Below are 22,591 nucleotides of genomic sequence, written 5' to 3' on the forward strand. Positions count from 1 at the left end.
TGATACACTTACCTACGAGTCCAAAGTCAGTGTTTGATAATAATCTGCTTCCAGATGGAATCGTCAGCCCACGACACTGTGCAAAACTTTAGCATTACTGCCTCCAAGATAGTCTATGCTACAAGAGCGCTTCATCACCTTCTACACAAGTTTCATCAAGTTTGGCCTCCCAAATTAGACAGGCTCCACAACTTTCTCACTGTGGACCCCCATCCTTCACTTGAAAAATTTGCTTTTGGTTGTTGATCAGGTTATACTGCTGGCCACAGATTCCAATGACTTCTAAGTGATCAGTCCCCAATTGTGCAGGTCCCCCATCTTACACATCTTGAGGCCAGTGGGGAATGACTCGCAGGCTGCAGACCGATAAACACACGCAAATCTGGTCCTTGCACATACCAAGTGCACTGAACATCAATCAGCCCTGCCCAAAACTTCACACCTTGAGCAGCACCATGATAGCCACGGGATAAGACAGACTTGGACTTTGTGGAACTTTTCTTAAGTTCAATAAGGCTCATAGCAGTGGATGAATAGTCAAACTACATTTCTGTGCTTAATAAGGGGCCCATCACCCCAAAATCCACCCTCTGGGTGCTCACAAGAATATTAAAAACAGAAGGATTGCTCCACGCCATAGTAGCCAGACAAAATCCCCCAATTTATGTATCAGAATTTTGCCCCTGAAATGACATATTACACATTACTGCAGCAGCATCTGGCATCTAGCGGTGAGACAGACAGAATGGTGCACACATTCAAAAAGTAAAAGGCCCTGGGAGAGATGTCAGTGGAGGAAACACTAACTTTATTTTGTAGCATTTACATGATAACACCAGTCAGTGGTTGCAGGCCTGCTGAAGTACTCCATGGCAACACCCACACAAATTCCTGCACCTGCTCTCACCATACCCACAGGCAGCCACAAGAACACAAGGGTCAATGGCCACAAGAACACTGGGTCAATGGAAGCGTCCGATCCCACCTGTCTGCGTTGACCCATGACGTAAGGATGTTGGGGTGTGTGATGTCATTACATCATTACAGCGTGGAGTTTGAGGTGGCATCGTGTGTGTGTGTGTGTGTGTGTGTGTGTGTGTGTGTGTGTGTGTGTGTGTGTTAGCCAGCTGAACTTTGTTGGTGGTAAGTAATTATTTTTGGGTCCATTTTTATCGAGTTGTAATGTTTTGTGTAATTTATGTAGGGATGTTTGAGTTCTTAATTTTTGAGGTGTTGTGATTTTGGTTTTGTTTTTACGTAGTAGTAGGTGTTGGCTTTTTCATATCAGTAGTTATAATTGGCCTATATGTGTCAAGGGCAATGACCGATTTCTATTTTCATATTTTTAAATAGGTGTTTGTATGTAGCTATAGGTGTTTGGGTACCATCACCTGTGGTTAAGGGAAATGTCTGATTCCAATTTCTGTAGTTTTTGCTGTAGGCGTTGGTGTTTCGGTATCGTCAGTCGCCGTTGACCAGTATAGGTCAAGGGAAGTGTCCGATTCCTGCAGATCTTGTAAATTTTTTTTTAAGAGTTTCCTCATAGGTCACTCCTTCTATTCTGTTGAGGAGTTCCTTGAGAAACCTAAAGCTGATTCTTGTTGTATTGTTGATAACGTTTACTTAAACTTATGGACTGACTTTTTTCGGGTTCATAAACATTTTATTTTTATTTGTTATTACTCTTATGTCGTAATTTCATGTACTAACACTTTACATGACCTTGGAGATTTGCTCCTCAATTTGGTAATATGGAATTTGGCATGTAAATAAAATAAAAATAAAATAATGATAATATTTTAAAGTGTCTCAGACTGCAACAGGAGGGGTGAGGTCAAAGGAGGAGGTAGCAGAATGTAAGACATGTAATCCACTGTGAAAGAATATAATTAACATAGCTTGCTTTTACATGACTGTATCATTTTAACTCATATCAAAAAATAATCTTGTGCTTCACTTTTTAAATCAAGTTAGCTCTTCAGATACTGAATTGTTTACATTTCACTTGGACAACAGAAATAACCTTAACATTATATGTGACACACATTTCTGCAAATCCGTTTATAATACTGACAGTAATTTGTAACATATAGTGCTTTATAGAATAAATAGTTTGATAAAAAGAAATACTGTAGTAGTGCTTGAGCATTACTCTTGTGGAATGCGATCTCGAAGGTAAGATAGCAGTGATTCAGTGCCCTGCAATAATACGCACTGACGGGGGTGGCGAAAGCAATTTCCTTCCAACTTCACAGTCCTGTAGGACAGAAAAACCACAGCAAAAGTATACAAATTACATAACACATTAGAAACATTTTGCGCAAAGTTAACAAAGCATTATCGAACGACAGTGGCCCATCAACCTTCTTTGGAAAAGAAGTCATTCATAAATATCAGTGGAACAGAAAGGAAACTTTTACATGTAATATTGTTCCCTATCAGGGCTAGTTAGTTGTTTGTTTACCCAGGCACAGTTCATGATTTCCATCCTGGGGAACACAGCAACAATTATGTTTTGGAATTAACCTAGTAGACCTTTGACTAGCTACACATCAATCTGTCACCACAACCAATATTTTGGGGAAGCAGGGGAGAGGGAGGGGGAGGGGGAGGGGTGGTGGTGACAGTATCACACTGTAGCCAAAAGTTTATATACTGTATCTTTTTACATTTCATACTCTACCACTAAATAACACCAATGTTTTACACAATTTCAGCACTAAATTTGAGACAAAATGGTTCAAATAGCTCTGAGCACTATGGGACTTAACATCTGAGGACCTAGGGTCTTTTTGCAAGGACTGTACAAAACAGGACCATGTAGTGATAGTGGGTGGGGTGGGAAGCAGTTTGGACAGGGATGGGGCATATGACATAGGTAGTGCCCTGGACAAGATAGCTTCCCTGACTCATGGCACCTATGTGAACTTTGTTGGGCTGTTGCAGCATCATGACTGACCACACCTTGATGGAGCTGTGAGGTGAATCAATGTGGGGTTAGGGATGGCTCTGAGGACAGCCAACTTTGTTCATGTTTCTCTGGTGCCCGTCGAGATTATCAACAGATGAGGTTTCACTGGAATTGCCAACACCTAAACAGGACTGAGAAGGGAACATTGGTACAGCTGATTCACGAAAGTATAGGGGGATATCTCGGGCCACACATGGTCAAATACCTGTTGTCATTGGTAGGAAAAGTACGTCTTTTTAGGGTAAATCCAGACAGCGGGTTCCCCTGCCTAAAGAGTATCTCCAGCAGTTTAAAAAATACTGAAACAATCACTCACAAGACAGATTTTAAAACTTCAAATACCACATATACCAGATGTCGCAAAGAAAAACAAACCATTCGAAAGATTAACCTGGGGCATTTCACAGAATTAACAATCCTCCATCAAAACAAGCAATCAATAAAAAATAAAATACAACTATTAGAAGTTGAGCTTCCATCTTTGAACTGCACGGTAATTTGTGTTACTGAGCACTGGTGCAGAGACACAGAAATCCAACATGTAGTATTATCACTGTATGAAAGGGCAAACTCTCACTGCAGAACTGCTTCAAGGGGTGGAGGATCATGCATTTACATCAGAAAAGGAACAGTTCAAATCAAGACATGACCTCAGTACAGTAAGCGAAGACAAACACTTTGAAATATCAGCTATTCAATTAACAGGGCTTGATATCACCAAGAAATTAATGATTTTGTGTGTGAATAGATCTCCCAGTGGTAGTGTGGACACTTTTTTCAATGAATTAACAGAAGTTCTAGATAAAGTCTCAAGTATAAAGGTCAACACAATTCTGTGTGGAGACATTAACATCAACACTAGTATCATAAATGAATTCAGCAGCACCTTCATAAACATCCTTCAAAGTTTTGACACATCCCTATTGGTCAATAGTGCAACAAGGCTTACAACAATGACTGCATCAGCAACTGACCATGTGACCACAAATATGAACAGGGAAAAATGTGATGTAGCTGTAGAAGATCTAGGACTATCAGACCATCTATGTCAAATAACAACAGTAAAATCAGGCATTGAATCATTCCCTACACTCCAAGCCTATAAACAACATCTATCAGAGATTTTTCAAAAGAAATAGCAAACAAAATCTGGGATGAAGTGTATAAAGAAACCAATGTGACTATGAAACTCTCTAAATTCTCCACATTATTTAAATTGAACTTTGAAAATGCATTTCCAAAAGTATGCATGTCTGTATCAACATCTCACAGAAACAGATGGATGACAGCAGGTATTAAGAAGTCCTCCCAAACACTTAAATACCTCAGTTCCATGAAAAAGAGCCACAATGATCCAAATTCTTAAATATCTATCGTAGATGCAAAAGATCTATAGGAAGATGCTGATTGCTGCAAAAAAGTCATTTAATGACAAAATAATATATCATGCAGAGAATAAAAACAAAGCAATCAGGAATGTTATAAAAAAGGAAACAGGGAGACGCAAACAAATGCAGAATAACATGCTGCTAAGGGAGTGGGATAAGGTAATAAATGATCCATAAAACTTAGCAAACTACATAAATGAGCATTTTTTCAAGTATTGCAGAGAACTTTAAAAAAAAAATCCCCAAACAAATCTAATACCTGTAAATAATGTTGCATTAAATACAATGATGTTACTTCCAACCACTGAGAATGAAGTCAATAAAACTGTTCAAAAACTAAAAAATAAAAACTCAGTAGGCTTAGATGAAGTACCAATGCGTGTACTGAAACAATGCATACAGATTATACAAGGCCCTTTAACAAATATAATAAATTAATCCTTCACATCGGGGACATTTCCAGAGTAGTTAAAACAGGCAAGAGTTGTACCTTTGCTCAAGAAAGGTACTGCAGAAGGCATAGAAAATTACCGGTCCATCTCCCTGCTGTCACCATTCTCAAAAATAATAGGAGCAATTATGAAAGACAGATTAGTGAATTGCCTGGATAAATACAATGTTTTAAGCGAATCACAATTTAGTTTCCGACGTGTCAAAAATACGGAGTCAGCCATAGCAGAATTCACAAAAGTTGTACTTGATGCTCTAAAGATGAGTGTGTCACAGGCATATTTTTGGATCTTTCTAAGGCCTTTGATACAGTCGACTACAAGATTCGATTAAATAAATTACAAGCATTAGGAATAAGAGGGGTAGCTAATGACTGATATCAATCATACCTACAAAGAGTACAAACAACACATACTTCAAATAGATCCAAACATTTAGAAAAACACTTATCAGAACCAAAATACATTAATATAGGGGTTCCGCAAGGTAGCATATTAGGACCAATACTATTCCTGATATACATCAATGACTTTCCCAGTAGTGTTACTCATGGTGAAAAAATTCTCTTTGCTGATGACAGCAATATTACAGTCACTGAGAAAACAACAGAACTCCTTGCACAGTAAGCAAATGAAACTCCAAGGAAGTTTATGATTGGTCAATAAGCAATAAAGTGACATTGAACATAAAGAAAACTAATGCCATGAATTTCAGTTTGAAGAGGAAAAATGACAAAATTAAATGTAGATGGCACTTCTATACACTGTGTAACAAAGGCAAAATTTCTAGGAATGAATATTGATTCTCATTTGAAGTGGTGTGAACATACAAGTGTACTTGCAAACAGAATGTCATCAGCATGATATGCCCTTAGAACCCTATCACCAGTGTGTAACATGCAGTGTCTTTCAGTTACACACTATTCATATGTACACTCAGTTCTTAGCTATGGAAAAGAGCAATAAGAATAATAACCAAAATTAGTAGTCAAGCTCATTGTAAAGATCTGTCCAGAACACTGGGCTTTTTAACTGCTCCATGTGAATACATTCACCATTCAGTTGTACACATCAAAAATAACATTGTTAATTACTGCAAAAACAGCTCTGTCATGACCATGGAACAAGAGCTAGACTCAACTTACACTTACCAAGAAAAAATAAACATAAAACTCAAAACAGCATTATCTATCAAGCAATAAAACTGTACAATAAATTACCAAGAGAGATTAAAGAAATTACAAAAATACACTTACTTAAAAAGGCAGCTAGAAAGTACCTGTTATGCAACACACTGTATGCATTGAAGGATTAATTAGATAAAACAGATTAGGGGTTTGGTAAAAAAAAAGTTATACAAATAAATAATAATAATAATGATTATAAAACATCCAACATTCCATGTAACACCTTCAAATTGTTATTTTTTCCTTCTTTTTTTCTAGGTGTACTTAACTGCAAGATATGCATAGCACAATACTAACATCTCTTCCTCTTTCTGAGCTCAGCATCTCACTCATTGTAGAGGGATGCCGACTCAGTTTTTCAGGATAGCAAATGGGAAGTTGCGAGTTGCGGTACAGAAAATGGCCGAGAGATCACCTATGTGTGTGTGTGTGTGTGTGTGTGTGTGTGTGTGTGTGTGTGTGTGTGTGTGTGTGTGTGTGTGTTATGAAACGACGTGTGTATAGTGTGTGCAGTGACTGATGGTGAGATACGAGTGAACAGTGTGCCATTACATTATTTAATAGGTTATTTGCAAAAAAAGTATTGTATACCAGGAGTAAATCTAATGATTGTGTCCAACTAGAAGTCCGTAAATGTATGTGTATACGAATTAGCTTATTTCAAATTGGTCTAAACTTGTAAATACTTTGACGTGTCCTATATCCTTGTAAAAAATGATCTACGGATGGATAAAGCTGCTGCTGCTGCTGCTGCTGCTACTCCTACTACTACTACTACTACTACTACTACGTATCTTTTAAATGGAAATTACACTGTAGATTTATCAATTATATCTTAAAATGCATGGAGCCACTTTGAACTGAAACAGCAAACAGTCTCACAAAAAAAAAACAACAACCAGATGTGAGATTTGCATTGTCCTTATGGTACATTATGGAGATTATTTGTTTTTGCCTCTCTTTCAGTTAAGTTTAATTGTAAAAGAATTTCATTGGGAACAATGTGGCTTGCACAATACTAAACTGCAAAATCAGTTTTATTTCTTTTTATTTTTGTAGCTGTATTCTCTTGTACCAAATTCAGTAACATTATAATATTGCTCTTCATGATGTATTGCACAAAACTCCATATTTCCAAACTTCCTAATATAGATTAATATGAAACCAAGCTGCAAGCAAGCTGTTCAATGTTCCTTGCAAGACTGCACTGCAGTCTAACATGGGGCATTCAGAGTTCCCCATCTTTCCTATCATTTGCCATAGCTACTGCAAATATCTCATTCTAGATTTTTTGTCAAATACCAATTTAAACAAAGTTACAATAAGGAACTCACCTTAACTGCCTCAAGTTCCCAAGTTGTGGTGGAACAGATGATATGTTATTGTTTGATAAATCAAGTACTGCAAGTCTTCTTAGTTGAGAGAGGACTTCCATATCAATATCCGCCAAGGTGTTCCCTTTCAAATCCAAAATCTCCAAACTTTGTAAGGTTGCAATAATAGGTGGTATATATTGAAACCTGTAATGTCAAGAATTCTTTCATAGCACAAATACATAATAATTACTCTTAGAGAAATCTGTAATGTGAATAATTATGTTTCTCGAACTAGATTTTTGATATCAACAATTACTAAGAACACAGATAAAAATCAACGCTCTTTCTACCAATAATCTTACAAGTTGGTGCATATGCAATTTAAGACAGGTATAACTAAATGCTTTATGTAAGCATTTTAAACTTCAGCTAAAAACCATAACTGAAAACAAAAATAAAGCAATTTAAGCAGTTACAGTTCACAAAAATTAGGAGTAAGAATACTGTGTAGAGATGATAATCTGATATCACGCAGAGGTATCTTCAAATGACTTATGACATTTACTTTTCAGTAATGTTTGAGATGAACAATCAAAGTACGTTTCAGATAAAATACGATTTGTGCATCCAGAACACGACCTGTTCTTACAGTGTAGTGTGCAGTGCCCTAGTTTGTGAGACATGGAGGTGAGCCACATCCGGATTGAATCCATGCAGAAGATTAACAACTGTTGGCTGGTACACTGACCAGTTGAAGAGTGGTTTTTGGGCAGTTTCCCCACACTTGTTGAGACAATAGCACGGCTGGTCCCCACATCCCGCCTCAGAGAATACAATACACAAACAGTTAAAATATGGTATCACCCAGAATTAAAGTTCACACGATTCACAGACAGACGTGTATCCTGACACAAATTAAATAACGAGCAGCTTCAAAACACAAATACAGAAAGAAAACCTGAACTTGTAGAATTTTGAAAAATTAATTGAAAGTACATCTTTTTAATGGAGTCTATTATAATTTTAGAATCTGGAATGTTAACCTAAAAGTGCTTATTGGCATTCTGCAGCATTATATAATTGTAAAATGTGTTTCCATGGTTGCAAATATAAACAGAATAAGTTTTGCTCCACATCTACCTATGTCATGATATTTGGTGTTTATGCTGGTTCAGTGTCTGGATACAGTAATATTTCTGGTTATTTATGCTTTATATATATTTTTTCTTTGCCTCATAACACTCTAGTCATCAACTAATGGAAGTCTGAAAACCTTAGATAACCATTACATCTCAACTAACAGTCACCAAGTTTTGCATTTAAGCAATACTTTAGTGCTATAAATGTTTTTCTTCCCAAATTGCACTGTTTTAATTTATTATTTTTGTTAGAAGTGATCGTTACAAAAGTGTTAAATCTTTCATGGTCACTTGTTGACAAATTGCAGAGTTAACACATGGCAAGCCTTCTTACAGAGGGAAAGGAAGTTTAAACCTTCATGTGTCACTGATGACCAGGTCCTTACATACTAAGTATTAATTCAGGATGGACAAGTATGGAGGAGGAAATTGTTTGTGACTTTGTTTAAGGTAACATTGTGTCATCGCCACAAGTGATGCACGAAATCCACAAAATATTTCAGTCAAGGGTATGGTTCTGAGCCACACTCCTCCCAACTGCATCCCAAACATTAATCTTATCCCAAACATTAATCTTATCCCATCAGAGGCAGGGCCACCTTTGAAAATAGGTATGTCTGCTGCAGTCACTGCATAGCTCTTTACACTAATATGACAACCAACCAGCTGCCCACCAGAATGAATGGCCACTGGAAAACTGTGGCCAAGAATAAAGTTGACGAACCATTGGCACAACATGCAGCTGAGCACAACATGCTGAAGTTCAATGTCTGCTTCAGAACCTGGGCCATCTGGTTCCTTCCCTCCACCACAAGCTTTTCTGAGCTATTCAGATGGGAGTTATTCTTACAACACATCCTTCATTCCCATAACCCTTCTGGCCTCAGTCTCAGTTAACTAACTGTCCACACACTATCTGCCCAAGGGTTTCCCTTTTCTCTGTCCGATCACCCCCTTCCAATCCACATTTTCAGATCACCATCTTTGGGCGACACACCCCACTGCTTATGGCGCTTGTGTATCACATGGCTAACCTGTGAACCTACCACCCCTCCATTACACATTCCTAGACAACCAATCTGCTGTCACCTTCCAAGCTGCTCGCTACCTACCGCCAATCCATGTTTCTGTCTCCCACCTCTCTCCCTTAACCACTCCCCCCCCAACCAGACACAAACCCCACATCACCAGTCAAAGTGCAATCCTGGCATTGTGTGTCCATATGTGGGGTGGGGGATGTACTGAGGCTCAAAAAGGATTTATTCTGGAAACTAGCAAGTTTTTTTTTCCCTTTTGTGTGTGCCTGTCGACATCTCAACACTTCCACTACTTGGTGGGTGGTCTCCTTTACCCTTAATGTACTTACATTCCGATAGAACTTCCTTTACATATTTATAGCACAAGGTTTGGTGTATCATGTCTTAAACATAAATGTGTTTCCACAGAAGACACAACAGGAGGAGGGGAGGTGGGACACAACTTTGTGGCAATTTGTTAATTGTGTCCTACAAATTCAAACGCATACAATCCTGAAGTCAAAAAGTTACTTTAAAATTTCCTGACACAATGCAAGTTGCACATAATGAACATGTAATCATAAAGTAAAAAAATGAAAATTCTAATGCTGCCTCAGAAACTGTGGAAATGAAAGACAACCAAGAACCTCCAATTTAAACCACAGAAAAATAAAAATTAACGAAAGGCAAGACAAGACACAGTATTTATATTAACTTAATGTACTTAAATACAGTGTACTCCATGATAATTACATTAATACGGCATCAAGTATTCAAGGAGACACTGACCTGTTATAAAATCTTAATCTATGCAAACAAATAGAAATCTGAGTATTGTAAAAGAAACTGGAATTTTAAAAAAAGTCCCTGAAAAGATAACCAACAATGAAGGAGATCTGTACTAACCTGTTGCAAGCAAGTACAAGTTCACGAAGCATAACAAGCTCTGAAATTGATTCTGGGAGATCTGTTAGTTTATTAAACTGCAGATTAAGGTACTGCAAGTATGGAAAGTCTCCTATTGAGACTGGCAGACGCTCCAGTGAATTACATTCAAGATTAATTTCTGTGGCAATCTTATTCAATCTAGACATTCTGAAAAAGAGCACATCATTAATGAAATATTTTATGTTCCTTCCTTAGTGTGAATCTACAGACACTAACGCTATTTGTATAGTATTCTAAACAATTATTTGTTAATGTGGAAAATGCCAAGCTTCACTGTGGTTCAGTGTCCAAGCTTCACTGTGGTTCAGGGTCCACTCTAAACTGTAGGTCCCTCTGTAAAGGTCGGAGAAAGGCAAAGGCTTATCCCCTCCGATTAAAGTATATCTAAGAAAGCACTGCTGTGTTCAAATAGCTTTACATTTTACTTTTACTACATAATGCACAACAAGAAATTGTAATTAAAATAATTATAATAATAATGAAATAAATATGCTTTGAACTACGTCAAACAAATGTTTTTACAGAAATGCACCAAATTTATTTGTTGTGATTTCTCTGGCAAAACCTTTAATCCTTATGGTGGTTGACTACATGCACTTTACCATCTAACCTCAGCACCTGTAGGACCCACTGCAGATCAAGCAACCATATGCCACTCTAAAATCTACAGAATATATTGGATATGCAGAATTGCCATCATAAGATAAGTTGAACAGAAAATCATGACAGTTACCAAACTACTTTTGTAGCAGCTTGTTAAGTTGCAATGTGTTACATTTCAACCTGATCATCATCCTGCGCTACGTAAGGAATCTGCCACAAGAAAAATGCAAACACGTGAAGCAGATTTGCTTAACTTGTGCCAACATACTAAAATAATGAAGTTAATTAAAAATTGCAGTAAAACAGAAGGCTCTAAATCAACCTTAACTGCATGTGTGTGAAATATCATGATCTCTCCTTTTGTGATTGATTTGTAATGTTACAAGTTTATGCTGAGCTTTATTGACAGAGGACAGCCAACACTGTTGCCATATATACATATATAGTACTATTTCATTTATTTTCTTTGTCATCATTGGCATCACCACAGATGACTGATGTAGAGGAATTGTGGGCAAAGTTTACGCAGATTGTAAATCATGGTCTGGAGAGTTATGTGCCTAGTAAGTGGATAAAGGATGGAAAAGATCCACTATGGTTTAATAACAAAATTTGGAAGATGCTGAGAAAGCAGAGGCTGTTGCACTCTCAGTTCAAAAGAGAATGCACAAATGACGGCAAGTGAAAGTTAGTAGAGATTCGGATGTCTGTTAAAAGATCTACACGTGAGGCATACAACTACTACCACCATCGCAACTTAGCAAAAGATTTGGTAGATAACCTGAGAAAATTCTGGTCCTATGCAAAATTGCTAAACAGGTCTAAGGCTTCCATTTAGTCTGTTGTCGATAAGTCTGCTGCAGTTGAAGATAGCAAAATGAAAACCAAAGTTTTAAATTTCACGTTCAAGAAATCATTCATGAAGGAGAATCCTGCAAACATACCATCATTTGACCGTATAAATGATATAGTAATACGAATACCTGGCATAGAGAAACAACTGAAAGATTTGAAAGCAAATGAATCACCAGGTCTGGATCAAATCCTAATTTGGTTTTACAAAAATTCTACAGCATTGGCCCCTTATCTAGCCTACATTTATTATGAATTTCTGGCCCAACACAAAGTTCCAAGTGACAGGAAAAAAGTGCAGTAGACTCCTGTATACAAGAAGGGTTAATGAACGGACCCACACAATTACAGACCAATATCCCTAACTTTGGTTTCCTGCAGAATCCTTGTGGACTTCCTAGGCCTGATACACAGATAAACAAATAAATACATGAAAACTGCAAAAATACACAGAATACCCGGATAACAGACTCTTATATCAGCAATAAAAACAAACAGGTCAGTACATCAATTTAAGTATTTAAAACACATTTCACTAATGATTTTAAATATAAAGTAAACTGACGGTAGGAACTCATGCCAGCACTACATGTTATCCTGCAGTTCAAAGGAGAATCTCTCTCTCTCTCTCTCTCTCTCTCTCTCTCTCTCTCTCTCTCTCTCTCTCTGTATAGACAGAATATAAATCCTACACAATCTTAAAACTGTGCTGATCAGGAAAGTGTACAGAGGGTTTAGATCAGCATAGGTCATCAACATACAGTCATTCATAAAAGATAAAACTGAATCACTTCTTATATACACTGAAGAGCCAAAGAAACTGGTATACCTGCCTAATATTGTGTAGGCCCTCCATGAGCAAGCAGAAGTGCCACAACATGACGTGGCATTGACTCGACTAATGTCTGAAGTAGTACTGGAGGCAAGTGACAACATGAATCCTGCAGGGCTGTCCATAAATTCGTAAGTGTACGAGGGGGTGGAGATCTCTTCTGAACAGCACATTGCAAGGCATCCCAGGCATGCTCAGTAATGTTCATGTATGGGGAGTCTGGTAGCCAGCGGAAGTGTTTAAATTCTGACGAGTGTTCCTGGAGCCACTCTGTAGCAATTCTGGTTGTGTGTGGTGTCACACTGTCCTGGTGGAATTGCCTACGTCAGGCGGAATGCACAATGGACATGAATGGATGCAGGTGATCACACAGGATGCTTACGTACTTGTCACCTGTCAGAGTAGTATCTAGATGTATCAAGGATCCCATATCAGTCCAACTGCACACACCCCACACCATTACAGAGCTTCCACCAGCTTGAACAGTTCCCTGCTGACATACAGAGTCCACGGATTCATGAGGTTGTCTCCATACCCGGACATGTCCATCCACTCGATACAATTTGAAACGAGACTCGTACGGCCAGGTAACATGTTTCCAGTCATCAACAGTGCAATGTAAGTGTTGGCGGGCCCAGGCGAGGCATAAACCTTTGTGTCATGCAGTCATTAAGGGTACATGAGAGGACCTTTGGCTCCAAAAGCCCATAATGATGATGTTTCATTGAATGGTTCACACACTGACACTTGTTGATGGCCCAGCATTGAAATCTGCAGCAATTTGTGGAAGGATTGCACTTCTGTCATGTTGAATGAGTCTCTTCAGTCATTGTTGGTGCTGTTCTTGCAAGGTCTTTTTCCGGCCGCAGTGATGTTGGAGATTTGAAGTTTTACCTGAATCCCGATATTCACAGGACACTTGTGAAATGGTCGCACGGGAAAATGCCCACTTCATCGCTACTTCGAAAATGCTGTGTCCAATCACTCATGTGCCGACTACAATACCACATTCAAACTCACTCAAATCTTGATAACCTGCCATTGGAGCAGCAGTAATCAACCTAACAACTGCACCAGACACTTGTTGTCTTGTGTAGGCAATGCCGACCACAGCGCCTTATTTTACCTGTTTACATACCCCTGCATTTGAATATGCATGCGTATACCAGTTTCTTTGGCACTTCAGTGTATATGGGAAAAAGAAATATATTCTCATAAGTACCAATATATCCCATACACCCTTTGAAATAATTATAATCAGTTTGTGAACAATTATATTCCTGTATAGAATTACAAAAGGAGCAGAAAGATAATCAGGCACAAAGGAACCTCCATACCACAGCCAGGCAATTCACTGGGTCACACTAACTTCGAAGAGGTATCAACCATTAACAATTTTCAATAAAATTAGAAAATGAATTATTTTTTGGAATAACAAAAAAGATTATGGACTACGCCTTGTCATGTCAGGGTGGCTCAGAACCCAGCAATCCAGATGACAAGATGGGGAAGTTTAGCTCATTACATTGTAAGAGGTGACGAGAAGTGAATTGGTCTACGATGTGGGAAATTCAACAGCAATGGAGGCAGCGACAGACACCATAGTGCAAGTTACTGTCAGTTCCAATGTTGGATGCATTATGGAGCCTCTTAGGAAAATAGCATTCAGGGCTGGAAAGAAAGCCAACGTGCACTCATCAGTATGTCTGCCAGAGGGCTTCATCTGAAATGTGGAGGGGATCTTGCCTGTGGCTATTGAGCACACACACAGTGTTGGCACCATGATCCCTGTTGCTTGGTTTCCAAGGCCATCCTCAATTCATACAGGCAGCTGTTAGAAGTGGTGAAGGCTTAGCAGAGCTTGCAGTTTGCAGCAGTGTTCCCAGGCTTGAACGGGGCCTTTAAAGTGGGGCCGAGTGGAGGATCTAAATAAAAGGCCTCATCGCTTCTGATGCTCTTCACTGCAGATATCTGGATGTGCATTAACAGTTGGGGAATTGTAGGACTCACATTCGTGCGTCAGAAATGCATTGCACAAAGGAAGCAGCTACTCAGGTGGCAAAGGACTTGTGGAGTGCATATGGGGGTTGTCAAGGCACAGTGGTAGTTTGAGGCACTCTGATTAACACTCACCAGTCAACATGCGGATGGTGAAATCTGACCACGCTCAGAATAATGACATTTTGACTATCAAAATTTTATCAATAAATTGTTCAAGTACTCATAACAAAGTTCCTGAATTTACTGCTCTCCACAGAGTTTGTCGTATTCAAATTATTCTTGGGATGGAGAGCTGGCTGAAACCTGAAGCAGGAAGCTCTGAAATACCTATCAAGTCATGGAACATATATCGAAAACACAAATTAAACACCACAGGAGGGAAGTGTTCACTGAAGTCCAAAGAAATATTTTCTCTAATGATGTTGATTTTAAGTGGGACTGTGAAGTCATGTTGACACGCATAAGAGGTCTAGGTGGAAAAAAGCTAATTGTAAGATGTTTTTACAAGCCACCCAATTCTGCTGAGACAGTTTTAGAGTCATTCAAAGTAAGTCTACGCTTGGTAGTGAGGAAATACTCAGATCATGCAATATCAGTTGGAGATGACTAATCTACTAAGTGCAGACTGGGATGTCCACAGATTCACTGCAGGGGTATGGAGAGGCAGTCTTGCAAAGTACTTTTAAACACGTTTTCCAAAAACTGTTTTCAGCAGCTAGTTCAACAGCCCAATGCAATGGACATATTTTAAACCCTGGAGCTACAAACAAGCCTGAACTACTTGGCAGTGTCACTATAGAGAAAGGGTTTGGTGATCATGTCGTCGTCATAGCAACGATGATGATGGTTACTAAACTTATTAAATCAATCAAGTAGGCTAGGAGAATATTTTTCTAGAAAGAGCATATAATCTGTTGCCAGCATTCCACTCACACAATGAATGGGCATCATTTGGTCCCAGTATGATGCAAATAAGAGGAATTATGGGCAAAGTTTAAACAGATTGCAGATCATGCTCTGGAGAGGTATGAGCTGAGTACATGGATTAAGGATGGGAAACATCCACTGTGGTTTAATAATAAAATTTGGAAAATGCTGAGGAAGCAAGGACTATTGCACTTTGGATTTAAAAAAGAACTTGCAAATGAAGATAGGCAAAAGGTAGAAGAAACTTGTGTCCCTTTAAAAAGAATGTTGTGTGAAGCCTACAACAACTACCATCATCATACCTTAGCAAAAGATCTATCCAAGCAGCTGAGAAAGTTCTGGTCCTATATAAAATTGCTACACGGGTTGAAGGCTTCTTCCATTGACTGACCTGGTACAACAGCAGAAGACACCAAAAGGAAAGCTAAAGTTTTAAATTTCATGTTCAAGAAATTGTTCATGCAGGACGATTGTACAAACATACTGGAATTTAATCATCACATAGTCTCCTGTATGGATGACATAATAACAGGCATCCCTGGTGTAGAGATGCACCTAAAAAAGTTGAAAGAAAATAAGTCACCAGGTCCGGACACACTCCCAATTTGGTTTTACAAAGAGTATTCAGTGGCATTGGCCGCTTGCTTAGCTTGCATCTATCACAAACCACTTACCCAGTGCAAAGTCTCAAACGACTGGAAAGAAAGTATATATGACTCCTGTATACAAGAACTGTAAAAGAACTGTCCCACAAAATTACAGACCAATATCCTTAACATTGGTATGCTGCAGAATTCTTGCACATATTCTCAATTTGAATACAATGAAGATCCTCGAGAAGAGCAACAGAAAGATTCGATATTCCCAGATTTCAGAAAAATGTTTGACATGGTGCACCACTGCAGACCTAATGAAGGTACAAGTATACGTAATAGGTTCCTGATATGTGAGTGGCTTGAAGATTTCTTAGGGAATAGGATCCCACATATTGTCTTTACTGGCAAACCACTGCAAAGTGTGATATGACCGTTATTCTTCTCTATATACATTCATAACCTGACAGACAGGGTGAGCAGCAGTCTGTGGCTGTTTGCCGATGATGCTGTGGTATATAGGAAGGTGTCATCATTGAGTGACTGTAGGAGGATATAAGATGACTTAGAAAAAAATTCTAGTTGGTATGACAAATGGTACCAAAATCTAAATGTAAGACAAATGTAAGTTAATGCAGATAAGCAGGAATAACAATCCCATAATGTTCAAATATCACATTAGTAGTTTGCTACTTGACAGTCAGGTCAATTAATTATTTAGGCATAACACTGCCAAGTGATGTGAAATGGAACAAGCATGTAAGGAATGTAGTGGGGAAGGTGAATAGATTACTTTGGTTTACTGGGTGAGTTTTAAGAAAGTGTGGTTCATCTGTAAAGGAGATTGCATATAGAACACTAATGTGAACCATTATTGAGTACTGCTTGTATATCTGGGAACCCCATCAGGTTGGAATAAAAGAAGACATCAAAGCAATTCAAAGGCTAGATTTGTTACCGGGAAGTCCAGTCAACATTCAAGTATTATGGAGATGCTTCATGAACTAAAATGGAAATGGGAATCCCTGAAGGAACGATGACATTCTTTTCGAGGAACTCTGTTGAGAAAATTCTGAGAAGAGAAAATTTTGAGGACTGGCATTTGAAGCTGACTGCAGAATGATCCTGCTGCTGCCAGTGTAAATTTCACATAAGGACCATGAACATAACGAGTTATTAAGGCTCATATGGAGGCATACAGACAGTTGTTTTTCTCTCGCTCTACTATTTGTGAGTGGAACAGGAAGGGAAATGATTAGTAGTGGTACCAAACAGAACAAATTCCAAAAGATTGTAAAAAAATGTGTTAATTCACATGTTACACAAAAAGGGAGACAGAACAGATGTAAATAAATTCTGAGGAATTTCCCTTATATTAGTTGCATATAAAATTTTATCCCAGTTTCTTCTCAATAAAGCACAGAAACAACTTGAACCTACAACTGGAGAATATTGGGCAGGATTCAGACCAGGCTATTGGTGTCCAGAGCAAATCTTGAATCTAAAGCTAATTCTATGACATCAGAGTATTTGTACCAATAATTTAGTCTCCAGAATCGTTGATTTAAAAAAAGCCCATGACTCTGTTGACAGCAAATCACTCTTCCAAGTATTAACAGGACAAGGTCTAGATCTGAAAACACTTGCAAACATAAAACAGATGCTGACAGGCAATTATTCCAAGACTAAATTTAAACTCAAAATGGGAATAAGACATGGATATGAGCTCTCTCTGTTACTTTTCAATTGTGTCCTCGAGAAAGTGAAATGAGAACGATGCCAACAGGAATCAATCCTCAAAACTGACCAACCAATTACTTTATACAGAAGCAAGTTATCTATAGATTGTCTACAATTTGCAGACGATTTAGCAATATTAACCCACGACATTTCATCAGCCCAAAATTGAAAGTAACTGCAAGAGACAGGCGGCCTCCAGATATCCTGAAAAGCCAGAATACTTTATATGTAACAAACATTTGTAAAATTTCCATATTCTGGCCCTAGATGGGCCAACTGGGTCTGATTGACTGCTGTGTTATCTTCTGCCAATGGTGTCGTCAGATGCAGTATGGAGAGGCATGTAGTCAGCCCACCACTCTCCTGGCTGATGCCGGGGTTTTGACCTAGGAACCCTTACTAATTTGTTGAGTAGCTCCTCAGTTGTTCTCAAAAGGCAGAGTTCTCCCACAAATGAAAAATCCCTTGCAGTACCAAAAATCTAATCTGAGTCCCCTACACAGCAGTAAGCCACGATGATCACTCAGCTACGGACACAGACAATATACAACAAACAAGCACTAAAATTCATGGAGATGAAATATGACATGATTAAAAACAAGTTCCAGAATTTAAAAATCTTTTTGTAACTGTTCAAGAAAAATAATGGAACAAAATTAGATGCCAAAAGATGAAGACTGCATATTAACTTACCCAAAATATCTGTAACAAATGCATCACCAAGAACATAAAACTAAGATATTACAATACAGTAATTACACCAGAATGCCTCTAACACTCAGATCAGGATTTTGAACAAGAAAATAGACATTGAAAACACTGAGAAAAGGGAATGCAAAATGGTAAGAAAAATTTTAGGTCCAAAACATTTAGACGAAAATACCAAATGACAGGCAAACAGGAAATCAAACAATACACAAATATCAATAGTGCCATTTGAAAACCTAGCTTAAAATTCTATGGACACTCTAAAAGAATGAACCCACACAGACTTACACAAACAAATAGCTCAGTGTAAAGTCAAAACAGACACAATGAAATGGATTGGCAAGGACAAAAACGATATGAAATTGGTAGAACTTACAACAGAAGATATTCAACATAACAAAATTTGGCCCAAAATTCACAAATGGCAAGTTAACCAAGAGAAAAAAACCAAACAGCAACAACATGGTCTGAAGAGGGAAAAGAAAGCCATAGGAAAAGAATGAAAGAAATATGGGCACAAAGGAAGGCAAATGGCCACTTCTAATTACTTTCTGTAGTCCTAATGGGCTTATTTGTAAACAATAAAAAAGAAAATAGTCCATTTTATGCATGGGAAATTTTTCTTTTTAGACACAGCACTGATACATCATGGAAATGAAATGGTACTGATGTACACCTTACAAGGATGGAAACCCTCCAAACAATGAGATTAATTAAGTGGTTATAAAATGTAGTAGTTGAGGTGTCTGTTAGAATGGCAAAAGAAAAGCTGTTGAATGTAACTTATTAATAACAAAAACAAACATATGGCAAGTACAAATTATCACAGGAAATTTGATACACTTACAATCTAATATGTTTTTGAAAGCAACTGATTATTCTTATTTCCTTTCTTTCACAGCCTCCCACCCTCAATTATCTGCTTACTTTGTACATTAGCCTTCTCTCCCTCAATCTCAATACTTTTGTTTCCCTCATTTTATTTCATTTTATTTTATTGTTTTATTATCTTTTCCTTTTTATATTTTATCTCCCACTCATTCCTTTCTGAGACCCCTTTTGCTTCTGATTTGTTTTCCTTTCCTTTCTATTTATTTGAATGCTCCTTTTTGCATCCCCTCCCCTTCAGTTCCACTTTTCTCCTAAGATTATTTTTGCATTCACTTCTAATTTTGTTCATTTGCATCTTTCCTCATTGATCATATGTGAGTAATTTATTTTTTAAATTTTACTTTCTACATTTGACTGATAAATCACTTACAGCACAATATTAGACGTACTACAGTGTTTGAAAATATGTGGGTTCCAGTGTTTACTTGTACACTGAAATGAATCTTCAACTTTTGTAGTCCTCAGTAGTATATAATATTATGGTTTGTTGATAAGTATTACTTTCGGAATGTCTAATGTGAACAAGTGAAATGAGAAAACTAAATTTCAAACAGTACTTATCAGCAGAAGAACAGCTGCAACAAAAAGACTAGAACACCTCATGTAGATCTATATCCATAAAATCAAGGAGTAGAGCTTCAAATTATTTCAATATCACAGAAAAGCAGAAAGTGCCACAAGTGTTTATAAGCTATATATACCACATCCTAAACGTAAACTAAATAGTATAGACAAAATATAGTACGAACAAAAATATGTACATATTCCAGGCCACTGAAGATCGCATGCAAAGAATAAAGGCCAAATGCTTTTTGGCACAAAAATGGTGTTTCATTGCGTTATGATTAGATGGTCACAAAAATAAAAATTACCAATGTACTGAAATAACTGAAATGAATATTCATGATATCTGAGCAACAGACTTGCACTCAAACCTGGCTTCCTGTCTTTAATAGGCTACTTACACCCATGCGTACCTCATGGGCTAGTTAAAAGCCTTAACATGTTGTGGTCCATACCACAACTTCTTACATTCCAAAGAACCTTCTTACATTCCAAAGAACCCTTTCTGTGTATCTTGCTGGACTAGCACAGCTAGGAAAAATAATGCAGTAGTGTAATAACTTAATACGGTTGTTTAATAACTTGCCCACTGCATAGAGAGTGGTCCCTAAATGAAATATTCACTCTGAATCAAAATGTGCACTGAAAGAGATCTGCCACAGTACTAAAATTCGTGAATTTTTTAAACTAATTATGCATGTGAATGTGTGTGTGTGTGTGTGGGGGGGGGGGGGGGGGGGGTGGTTAAGATTATACTTAGTTGCTTTAAAAAAAGTATGGAAAATTCAGATTTGAAGTTTGTTGCCCATGAGGACATTAGCACAAGCTCCAAATGAACAGGGATGGGGAAGGGAAATGGCAATGTCATTTTTAAAGGAGCCATCCCAGAATTTTCCATTAGCAATTTAGAGTAACCAAGGAAAATCTTAACGTAGTGGGGTTGGATGGTTAGCTCGACCTTAGTCCTATCAAATGTGAGTCTATTGTCTTACCACTGCACCATGTCACCTAAAGCATGCATGTGTGTTGACACTTGACTCTGAGGTAGCTGGTTCAAATTCTGGTAGTGAAAAAGGCTTATCATCATTATTTGGCTAGCAAGGATAGGAGAGGTGGTGGAATAAAGTTCCTGATTATCAGACCTTGCACCAATATATGATGTAAATCCCAAATCTCTCCACAGTGTCCAATGAAGAGAGGGAACATAACATTACTGAAGGGGATTGGTATGTTAGATGGGGATGTAAAGCTCAGAGGACACACTTCATGCTATTTGGGAGCATTATGTCACATGTGGACATTAGACTGTACCCTCTCCCTTCTGTCCCAACAACAGCTACAGCAACAATGATGACAACAATAACACAAACCTGACACTAAACTTTATGTTCACTCTTCACTGTTACTTACATCTAATAGATACACTTAAGAAACATCACTAACACCTCACAAAGGAAAGACATGATGGTATGTGAAGAAAGACAACCTCTACAATAAAATGACTAAACATAGCCCGTCTCCCATCCAAAAACTCAATATGAGTTTGAATTTTAACTAGCTACGCTAATAATAAGAATCACTTATTTTGGCGAGATATTGATAAAGATATTGAGCACACCCTCTCCAATTGCCATCCTTGCAAGCAACACTAAGTAGCTTCAGCCAGGAAGTACTTCCAGCGGCATCCACCTATACAGCCATTTCAGGCCCCTTCATAGGTACACAATGGATCATCCTCAAAAATACCTATAGCAAATTTCCATATGGCTCAAGCACGTGGTCCACAACTGCAGCAAAATCTAGTCAAACTCTGGTTCAAATCTTCTTCATTCAGTGTTTACCAGTTGTGATCATCATGGACAATTGTTCCTTTGTTCCTAATTTTTTTTTTTCATTTACTTCTAATGGTTTTTTGAAACAAATACTATTCAGCACCATTCCATTCTGCTTCTAACAGTATGGTAGAACAGTTTCTGCAAACTTTTAAAACACAAATGGCCAAGCAAAAGTAAGACTACAATATAGAAGATGCTCTCACACTGTTCCTTGCTTCAAATCAGTTCACAACCTTATTATTGATCAGCTCACCTGAGTAGCTCCAAGGTCACCCTCAGTGGATCAACCTGTCAATAGTTAAACCAGTCACCCACAGTGACCCACTGCCAGTAGACTGCCCCCATTATTTTAGGCTCCACAAGAACGTTTGAAAGACAGTGATCAACAGGGGCAAACACAAGTGAGTTCCATCACAGATTGTGTTCCTTTTGGCCCAATCCATGGTAGAGATCCAGCTACAAAATGAGACTGTAAGCAGAAAACACTCTGTCCTTGTACAGACTCAGGTGTCACCATTCACAACTCCTCCACATTTTCTTTTCCACAGATGCCACATCAATCCCCTAGCTGCTGGAGCAGGAGCAACCTCAGCCTCCAGGACAGAGATACACCCACGATGGAGGCCCCCAT

The 22,591-nt window shown here is 38.1% G+C and overlaps 1 protein-coding gene across 1 annotated transcript in view; it reads right to left on the minus strand.

Annotated features, from left to right (window-relative positions):
- Window positions 1-1,869: 1,869 nt before the first annotated feature.
- Window positions 1,870-22,591, minus strand: part of LOC124556850 (leucine-rich repeat-containing protein 40-like) — a 210,815-nt gene continuing 190,093 nt past the window's right edge. The window contains exons 9-11 of the mRNA XM_047130869.1: window positions 10,373-10,561; window positions 7,330-7,515; window positions 1,870-2,257 (exon numbers count right to left, since the gene is read on the minus strand). Of these exons, the coding sequence (XP_046986825.1) occupies window positions 2,149-2,257; window positions 7,330-7,515; window positions 10,373-10,561 (484 nt within the window). The 3' untranslated portion in view covers window positions 1,870-2,148. The remainder of the gene's footprint in view (window positions 2,258-7,329; window positions 7,516-10,372; window positions 10,562-22,591) is intronic.

Source organism: Schistocerca americana, chromosome X, assembly GCF_021461395.2.
Source record: "Schistocerca americana isolate TAMUIC-IGC-003095 chromosome X, iqSchAmer2.1, whole genome shotgun sequence".
Lineage (NCBI taxonomy): Eukaryota > Metazoa > Arthropoda > Insecta > Orthoptera > Acrididae > Schistocerca > Schistocerca americana.